The sequence below is a fragment of the Schistocerca piceifrons genome, chromosome 3 (genome assembly GCF_021461385.2).
Source record: "Schistocerca piceifrons isolate TAMUIC-IGC-003096 chromosome 3, iqSchPice1.1, whole genome shotgun sequence".
Lineage (NCBI taxonomy): Eukaryota > Metazoa > Arthropoda > Insecta > Orthoptera > Acrididae > Schistocerca > Schistocerca piceifrons.
Window position 1 is genome coordinate 897,599,980 of NC_060140.1, and position 9,808 is coordinate 897,609,787.

The 9,808-nt window shown below is 63.1% G+C and overlaps 1 protein-coding gene across 1 annotated transcript; it reads left to right on the plus strand.

Moving 5' to 3' along the window:
- Nucleotides 1-927: 927 nt before the first annotated feature.
- On the plus strand, nt 928-9,113 carry LOC124789173 (ice-structuring glycoprotein-like). The gene is given in 4 exon segments (XM_047256467.1): nt 928-991; nt 4,761-6,265; nt 6,268-7,307; nt 7,631-9,113. Coding segments are annotated over 4 exon segments (4,092 nt in total).
- The last annotated feature ends 695 nt before the right edge of the window (nt 9,114-9,808 follow it).

Genomic DNA, 9,808 nt, shown 5'->3' on the forward strand with positions numbered 1-9,808 from the left:
GGCCGCACCGACAGCACCGCTATGAAGCAAGACTCGACCAGTTCACCGTTTAGAATCAAATAATTTCACAAAGCAGTGTTGTTAACAATATTTCATGTTTAGACAGTTTTGCATGAGAAGTAATTTAATTAATAATACGTCAAAGTAGAGAACTCAGCAATCATTTTAAAAACCAGTTATTATTACAGAACAGTCATTTTAAACACTAAAATTATTCTTTTCGAAATGTTTACCTTTTGCAAAAGAATTAGCAGTTAGCATTGCACTAAGAATCGCAGTTCAGTTGCTACGTGACTGCTAGTGTACAGAACTAGTAATTTCATGAAGTAGTTGCAAGTTCGCTTTTGTCCATGACTGAAGTTTTTCTGGGTGATCATTGAGGTTTGATAACTGAGCACGAGTCAGTACCTTTGCGACTGTCCACGCCTGCCAACATGGTTCAATAGTAACATGATTTGATTTCAAAGTCAAGAGTTTTAATTGATTTAGCTTAGACTAGGTGAGCTGGCGACCATTCATTTACAGTAATATCCAAACAGAGTCAAAATTAATTCATCATGCCGAACTAAAATTTCCCTGGCTAGTCTCCATATTACTCTGCACATTTTTTATTTCTGCTGATCGTTATTGCGCAAAGGCACACAGTAAGAGTCAAGTTGACAGGAGCTGACTTCCTCCGGGTATTATTTTCACTTCGGATGCGACGCCCTATCCCAAATTAATATGAAACCATTGTTAACGTGGCAATTCTTTAATTAGCCTACCACCCTGACTAAAAGGGGGATGTTATACGTGGCGCCACGTGACAGGACAATCGGTCTTGTGGTTGTTCAGCGTCCCGTATCTTGCGGATTTGGTTTTAAAATTAATATTGGGTACTGAAATTTTTGGTCAAACAATGGGAAATCACTAATGTTGAACTCGACAATGGAGGCGGTGTGGCAGCCTCAAAGGCGTGGGCCGAGCTCGAAATTGTTGAACAGTGAGCTGAGTAAGGACAGTGTGGTCTACGAGCTCCGCAGCTGCTTCTGCCCATTTCATCAGGTGCAGCCAGCCAGGACACCTAGCTTTAGCATCGCACCTACGTACAAAGTTATGTAATCGTTTATCACCTTGTTTTTGTACCACTAAACCATTTTCTTTCAGTATCGACTTGTATTACCTTTTCCCGTTCCTACCCACGCGCCGCCTCCCAGGCGGGAAACAAAATTTTGGCGACAAGGATGCCACATTTCATCTCCTATCATTTCCTTTTTTGCTCGGTACTGCTTTAGCTTTTTTGTGATTTCCCAGTTGCTATAAAACTTTCATTTGTGTACGCCATGGCTTCGCAACAGGAACAGGCTTCGCTGTCCGATCTTGTCCGTTTTCAGGCTCAGCAAATGACGCAGCTGCTTGCTGCCATAAATGGACTGGTCACACTACTAACTACAGCTACTTCGGCGCCTCCGACGTCACCACCTGCACCGACGCCGTCGCCGACGGCGCCACCATTTCGTGCCTTCAATGCTAATGTTGAACGCTGGCCAGAATACATCGCCCAGCTCGAGGCACACTTCACAGCTTACAACGTACCAGGTACAGAGCGGCTTGCTTTTTTCATTGCAAACGTGTTGTACCGTGTGCTCGTGAAATTGTTTCCCACCACCCGGCCCGAAACTAAAACTTACGACGAAGTGATTGAAGCTTTGAACTCCCACTTCCGTGACAGTGTAAATTTGGTAGTTGCACGTTACAAATTCTTTCGCCTCCGGCGTGGCCCTACTCAGTCCAATAAATCTTGGTTAGCGGACCTTCAGGGACTAACTTCTGATTGTGATTTTAATTGCTCATGTGGACGCTCATATGCGGATATGTTTAGAGACGCTACTGCGCAGAATGTGGCGGATCACCTCATCGGCGAACAAATCCTCCGTTTTAAAAACCCGTCTTTGCAGGAAGTAGTGGACTTGCTAGACACAGGATACATTAGACATGGCTACTTCTGCGTTCGACGTGACTCCGGGTGTGTGTGCTGTTAGCGCGGCACAACAAGTGCCCTCCAAGCCAGCCACGCCGCGCCGCTCGCGCGCACGTAAACATGGTTCAAACCAGGCACCCTCTAAGAAACTGAAATCATGTCCGAACTGCTTTCATGCCCACCCACGGGACAGTTTCCCATCTTGTCAAGCACCGTGTTATTTTTGTAATAAGAAAGGACACGTGCAAGCTGTGTGCAGTAAGGGAAACTCTCATTCACGAATTGTCTCCCGTTCGCGTGACTCGCGTGGGCCTCACCGCAACGGTAACCACCATGACCATGATTCACATCAGCGTATGGACGTTAATGCCATTTATTCAAAGCCTTCTGCTTCACGTGCTTCGACAGCTCGTCGTGTGAATCAGGTTTTGCCAGACACTTCCTCTCGCGCCGGCCGCGGTGGTCTCGCGGTTCTAGGCGCGCAGTCCGGAACCGCGCGACTGCTACGGTCGCAGGTTCGAATGCTGCCTCGGGCATGGATATGTGTGATGTCCTTAGGTTAGTTAGGTTTAAGTAGTTCTAAGTTCTAGGGGACTGATGACCACAGCTGTTAAGTCCCATAGTGCTCAGAGCCATTTGAACCATTTGAACTTCCTCTCGCATTCAGCGCGATGAGAGGAAGCTTTTTGTGACTTTGAACATTCGTGGACGTTCGCTTCGCATGCAGCTAGACACTGGTGCGTCAGTTTCTTTACTGAACAAATCAACGTATGACTTGCTTGGTTCACCCCCGCTTCGTCGTTAGCATTCCACGCTGACTGCATTTACTGGACAGGAACTCTGTGCTCGGCGCGTGTAGTCTGCGAGCCACGTATGGTGCAACGACGAAAACCGTGTCTTTCCATGTGCTCCGCTCTTGTGATGCTACGAACATTTTTGGCATGGACGCATTTGAACTTTTTGGCCTCGCAGTTCAGGACGATGTACTTAGCATCAACGCTTGTGACCATGCAGACAGTGTTGCCACACTATGCGATGATTTTGCTGAACTCTTTTCTGATGGCCTTGGTTGTGCCACAGATTTTGCAGAGCACGTTGTAGTTAAAGACAATGCCATGCCTATTTTCCGGCGCGCACCTCCGGTACCGCACGCAGTGCGCGACGCCATAGCTGCTGAACTTACGCATTTGCAAGACAGTGGTGTAACTGAACCTGTTTCAGCTTCGCCATGGGCTTCGCCTATAGTGTGTGTGAAGAAACCAAAACGGTAGTATCCGTATTTGTGCTGACTTTGTCTACCGTAAATCCCCAGACAGTGGTCGCTACGTTTCCCTTACCGCGTCCTGAAGACATTTTTGCTCAGCTTGGTGCGGGAAAATTTTTTTCCACGATTGACTTGCGGGGCGCATACTTTGATTCCGCTCGACTAACAGTCGCAGCGCTATTTTGTGATCAACACCCGCCTTTGATTGTTCAAGTTTCGCCGCCTTCCGTTCGGTTGTGCTTCCGATCCTGCTATTTTTAGTCTTATTTACACTGTCCTTGGTTGTTCCAATTATCTGGACGATATATTTGTCAGGTCGCACCCCTGACGAACATTTGCAGAATTTGCATGCCTTATTTACTGTAATTTTGCAGGCAGGAATAAAGTGTAACAGAGACAAGTGCAAATTTTTTCAAACTGTGATTCAGTATTTAGGACACATGATTATTGGACAGGGAATCCACCCCTCACCGTCACATCTCAGTGCGATCAGAGACTTGCCAGCACCCAGGAATTTGAAAGAACTTCAGTCTGTGTTGGGCAAAATTACGTATTATATTCGGTTTATACCAAATGCAGCGCAGATTGCAGCGCCTTCGGCGTAAGAACGTTCCTTTTGTTTGGTCTTCGGAACGTGACACTGCTTTCCACAAGCACAAATCTGCTTTGTTGAGTGATCGCTGTTTGATTCCTTTCGATCCCTCCATACCAGTTGGTTTGGCTTTCGATGCATGTTCTCACGGAATCGGAGTGGTTCTCTCGCACCGCATTGATTCTGCCGATCGCCCGATCGCTTTTGCGTCTAAGTTGCTCAATTCTGCCCAGCAAATCACGAAAAATGCTTTAGCTATTGTATATGGAGTGACAGTTTCGTGATTTTTTTGTAAGATCGCAAGTTGTATTTGGTCACCGACAATAAGCCTTTGACATCGTTGTTTCACACCTCGAAGCCAGTTCCAGCCCGTACGGCACAAAAGTTGAGACGTTGGTCTTTGTTTTTGTCTAACTACAGTTACGAAATCTTGTTTTGGCCTACGGCCCAGCATAGCAATGCTGATGCTTTGTCTCGTCAACATATCGGTCCTGACGAAGGGTTCGATTCTTCTGAACTCTCCTGCATGTTTAATGTTTCGCAAGATAAGGAATTAGCTGATGGTTTTCTAGTGGATTTTCGTCGCATTGCTTCCGCAACAGCCGCCGATGCTTCTTTGCAAATTCTTCTGCGGTATCTTCGTACTCAATATCCTCACTCTGCCACGCAGGTTCGTGATCCACTTGTTTGACGTTACTTGGCGCAACGTCGCAACTTGTCTGCACACCACGGTGTTATATTGTTACGAACTGACAATCAGTCTCGTGTGGTTGTACCTCGTTCGTTGCAGACGTAAATCCTCCGATTACTGGACGCTAGTCATTGGGGTATGTTGCGGACGAAGCAATTAGCGCGTCGTCACTGCACATTACATTACCTTGCCGGTATCAAATGATGTACCTGTCATGACACCATTTAGTGAAGTGTGTCCACATTTCTGCCAGCTGCCATCCAAACATGCACAAATATCACCACATTCGCTACCGCCGCCGCTTTCGCTGCCGCCGCCGCCGCCGCTTTCGCCGCCGCCACCGCCGCTTTCGCCGCCGCCGCCCCTTTCGCCGCCGCCGCCGCCGCTTTCGCCGCCGCCACCGCCGCTTTCGTCGCCGCCGCCGCCGCTTTCGCCGCCGCCGCCGCCGCTTTCGCCGCCGCCGCCGCCGCTTTCGCCGGCGCCGCCGCCGCTTTCGCCGCCGCCGCCGCCGCTTTCGCCGCCGCCGCTTTCGCCGCCGCCGCCGCCGCTTTCGCTGCCGCCGCCGCCGCCGCTTTCACTGCCGCTGCCGCCGCCGCTTTCGCTGCCGCCGCCGCCGCCGCTTTCGCTGCCGCCGCCGCCGCCGCTTTCGCTGCCGCCGCCGCCGCCGCTTTCGCTGCCGCCGCCGCTTTCGCCGCCGCCGCTTTCGCCGCCGCCGCCGCCGCTTCCGACGCCGCCGCCGCCACGTGCGCTGCCGCCACCGCCGCCACTTTCGCTGCCGCCGCCGCCGACACTTTCGCTGCCGCCGCCGCCGCCGCTTTCACCGCCGCTGCCGCCGCTTTCGCCGCCGCCGCCGCCGCCGTCGCTTTCGCCGCCGCCGCCGCCGCCGCCGCTTTCGCCGCCGCCGCCGCCGCTTTCGCCGCCGCCGCCACTTTCGCCGCCGTCGCCGCCGCTTTCGCCGCCGCCACCGCCGCTTTCGCCGCCGCCGCCGCCGCCGCTTTCGCCGCCGCCGCCGCCGCCGCCGCCGCTTTCGCCGCCGCCACCGCTTTCGCTGCCGCCGCCGCCGCCGCTTTCGCTGCCGCCGCCGCCGCCGCTTTCGCTGCCGCCGCCGCTTTCGCCGCCGCCGCTTTCGCCGCCGCCGCTTTCGCCGTCGCCACTTTCGCCGCCACCGCCGCTTTCCCTGCCGCCGCCGCTTTCGATGCAGCCGCCGCCGCTTTCGCTGCCGCCGCCGCCGCCGCTGCCGCTTTCGCTGCCGCCGCCGACGCCGCTTTCGCCGCCGCCGCTGCTGCCGCTTTCGCCGCCGCCGCCGCTTCCGACGCCGCCGCCACTTTCGCCGCCACCGCCACTTTCCCTGCCGCCGCCGCTTTCGCTGCCGCCGCCGCCGCCGCTTTCGCTGCCACCGCCACCGCCGCTTTCGCTGCCACCGCCGCTTTCGCCGCCGCTGCCGCCGCTGCCGCCGCTGCCGCCGCCGCCGCCGCTGCCGCCGCCGCCGCCGCCGCCGCCGCCGCCACCGCCGCCGCTGCCGCCGCCGCCACTGCCGCCGCCGCCGCCGCCGCTTTCGCTGCCGCCGCCGCTGCCGCTGCCGCCGCCGCTTTCGCTGCCGCTGCCGCCGCTTTCGCTGCCGCCGCCGCCGCCGCTTTCGCTGCCGCCGCCGCCGCCGCTTTCGCTGCCGCCGCCGCTTTCGCTGCCGCCGCCGCTTTCGCCGCCGCCGCTTTCGCCGCCGCCGCCGCCGCTTCCGACGCCGCCGCCACCACTTTCGCTGAGCCGCCGCCGCCACTTTCGCTGCCGCCGCCGCCGCCTCTTTCGCTGCCGCCGCCGCCGCCGCTTTCGCCGCCGCCGCTGCCGCCGCCGCCGCCGCCGCCGCTGCCGCCGCCGCCGCCGCCGCTGCCGCCGCCGCCACTGCCGCCGCCGCCGCCGCCGCTTTCGCTGCCGCCGCCGCTGCTGCTGCCGCCACCGCTTTCGCTGACGCCGCCGCCGCTTTCGCCTCCGCCGCTTTCGCCGCCGCCGCTTTCGCCGCCGCCGCCGCTTTCGCCGCCGCCGCCGCTTTCGCCGCCGCCGCCGCTTTCGATGCCGCCGCCGCCGCTTTCGCTGCCGCCGCCGCCGCCGCTGCCGCTTTCGCTGCCGCCGCCGACGCCGCTTTCGCCGCCGCCGCTGCTGCCGCTTTCGCCGCCGCCGCCGCTTCCGACGCCGCCGCCACTTTCGCCGCCACCGCCACTTTCCCTGCCGCCGCCGCTTTCGCTGCCGCCGCCGCCACCGCTTTCGCTGCCGCCGCCGCCGCCGCTTTCGCTGCCGCCGCCGCCGCCGCTTTCGCTGCCACCGCCGCTTTCGCCGCCGCCGCTTTCGCCGCCGCCGCTTTCGCCGTCGCCACTTTCGCCGCCACCGCCGCTTTCCCTGCCGCCGCCGCTTTCGATGCCGCCGCCGCCGCTTTCGCTGCCGCCGCCGCCGCCGCTGCCGCTTTCGCTGCCGCCGCCGACGCCGCTTTCGCCGCCGCCGCTGCTGCCGCTTTCGCCGCCGCCGCCGTTTCCGACGCCGCCGCCACTTTCGCCGCCACCGCCACTTTCCCTGCCGCCGCCGCTTTCGCTGCCGCCGCCGCCGCCGCTTTCGCTGCCACCGCCACCGCCACCGCCGCTTTCGCTGCCACCGCCGCTTTCGCCGCCGCTGCCGCCGCTGCCGCCGCCGCCGCCGCTGCCGCCGCCGCCGCCGCCGCCGCCGCCGCCGCCGCCACCGCCGCCGCTGCCGCCGCCGCCACTGCCGCCGCCGCCGCCGCCGCTTTCGCTGCCGCCGCCGCTGCCGCTGCCGCCGCCGCTTTCGCTGCCGCTGCCGCCGCTTTCGCCGCCGCCGCTTTCGCCGCCGCCGCTTTCGCCGCCGCCGCTTTCGCCGCCGCCGCTTTCGCTGCCGCCGCCGCTTTCGCTGCCGCCGCCGCCGCCGCTTTCGCTGCCGCCGCCGCCGCCGCTTTCGCTGCCGCCGCCGCTTTCGCTGCCGCCGCCGCTTTCGCCGCCGCCGCTTTCGCCGCCGCCGCCGCCGCTTCCGACGCCGCCGCCACCACTTTCGCTGAGCCGCCGCCGCCACTTTCGCTGCCGCCGCCGCCGCCGCCGCCTCTTTCGCTGCCGCCACCGCCGCCGCTTTCGCCGCCGCCGCTGCCGCCGCCGCCGCCGCCGCCGCTGCCGCCGCCGCCGCCGCCGCTGCCGCCGCCGCCGCCACTGCCGCCGCCGCCGACGCCGCTTTCGCTGCCGCCGCCGCTGCTGCTGCCGCCACCGCTTTCGCTGACGCCGCCGCCGCTTTCGCCTCCGCCGCTTTCGCCGCCGCCGCTTTCGCCGCCGCCGCCGCTTTCGCCGCCGCCGCCGCTTTCGCCGCCGCCGCCGCTTTCGCCGCCGCCGCCGCTTTCGCCGCCGCCGCCGCTTTCGCCGCCGCCGCCGCTTTCGCCGCCGCCGCCGCTTTCGCCGCCGCCGCCGCTTTCGCCGCCGTCGCCGCCGCTTTCGCCGCCGCCACCGCCGCTTTCGCCGCCGCCGCCGCCGCCGCTTTCGCCGCCGCCGCCGCCGCTTTCGCCGCCGCTTTCGCTGCCGCCGCCGCCACCGCTTTCGCTGCCGCCGCCGCCGCCGCTTTCGCTGCCGCCGCCGCTTTCGCCGCCGCCGCTTTCGCCGCCGCCGCTTTCGCCGCCGCCACTTTCGCCGCCACCGCCGCTTTCCCTGCCGCCGCCGCTTTCGATGCCGCCGCCGCCGCTTTCGCTGCCGCCGCCACCGCCGCTGCCGCTTTCGCTGTCGCCGCCGCCGCCGCTTTCGCCGCCGCCGCTGCTGCCGCTTTCGCCGCCGCCGCCGCCGCTTCCGACGCCGCCGCCACTTTCGCCGCCACCGCCACTTTCCCTGCCGCCGCCGCTTTCGCTGCCGCCGCCGCCGCTTTCGCCGCCACCGCTTTCGCTGCCGCCGCCGACGCCGCTTTCGCTGCCGCCGCCGCCGCCGCTTTCGCTGCCGCCGCCGCCGCCGCTTTCGCTGCCGTCGCCGCTTTCGCCGCCGCCGCCGCCGCTTCCGACGCCGCCGCCGCCACTTTCGCTGCCGCCGCAGCCGCCACTTTCGCTGCCGCCGCCGCCGCCGCCGCCGCCTCTTTCGCTGCCGCCGCCGCCGCTTTCGCCGCCGCCCCCGCTTTCGCCGCCGCCGCGGCTTTCGCCGCCGCCGCCGCTTTCGCCGCCGCCGCCGCTTTCGCCGCCGCCGCCGCTTTCGCCGCCGCCGCCGCAGCCGCTTTCGCCGCCGCCACCACAGCCGCTTTCGCCGCCGCCGCCGCAGCCGCTTTCGCCGCCGCCACCGCAGCCGCCGCCACCGCAGCCGCTTTCGCCGCCGCCGCTTTCGCCGCCGCCGCTTTCGCCGCCGCCGCTTTCGCCGCCGCCGCTTTCGCCGCCGCCGCTTTCGCCGCCGCTTTCGCCGCCGCCGCCGTTTTCGCCGCCGCCACCGCCGCCGCTTTCGCCGCCGCCGCTTTCGCAGCCGCCGCCGCTTTCGCCGCCGCCGCCGCTTTCGCCGCCGCCGCTTTCGCCGCCGCCACCACTTTCTCCGCCGCCGCCGCTTTCTCCGCCGCCGCCGCCGCCGCTTTCCTTGAGATATTACAAACTTCAGTCGTTTGACGGCGCGTTTCGGGGCGGGGCCGCCCGCTGCCGGTGCGCCGTAGGGCACGGAAGCTCGCACTGGGGCGTATCGCTTTCCAGTCGGGTGTGCCGCGGCAGTCCTCACAGGGGAAGTGAAGCGTCTTTCATAGCCTCTCCTTCCCAAGTGGCTCTTTCCGCCTTCCCGTGGTGCCAGATGTTAAGCTTGGCGTCTTGCCTTGCGACAAAAGGGAGAGCTGCGACCCAACCCGATGCGAAAGCGAAGGGTGCGTGGCACAGGGGGAGCTGTGTCTAGGGACCGAACATCAGTCCCTTTCTGTTCGCAGGGCACAGACCAGCAGGTGCTCTGCATGCCGGCGACCTCGTTTGTCGGCGTGGGATCTCGGCGCGAGTCGGCAAGGGTGCTTCGCCGCGCCCCTGGGTAACCGGGGCGTGTTCTGCCAAACCCAGGAGGTGGTGACATCGCCTGGGCTAGGTTAGATGGGCCCAGACCGCCGAACGACTGGGGGACCGACCCACCACCTGAGTAGGAGTGGGTCCCTGGCCTTCAGGTGGAAACTCGGGCTAGTAGGCGGCGAAGGGCGAGGGGTGCATCCGCCTCTCCGGAGTGCGGGGTGCACTTGCCGAGGAGCGTCGAGTGAAATCGTCGACGACGAGGCCTTCGACGGGGACCAGTGCGCTGGCAACGGCGCGCTGAACCCTGCAGCTCAGGAGTG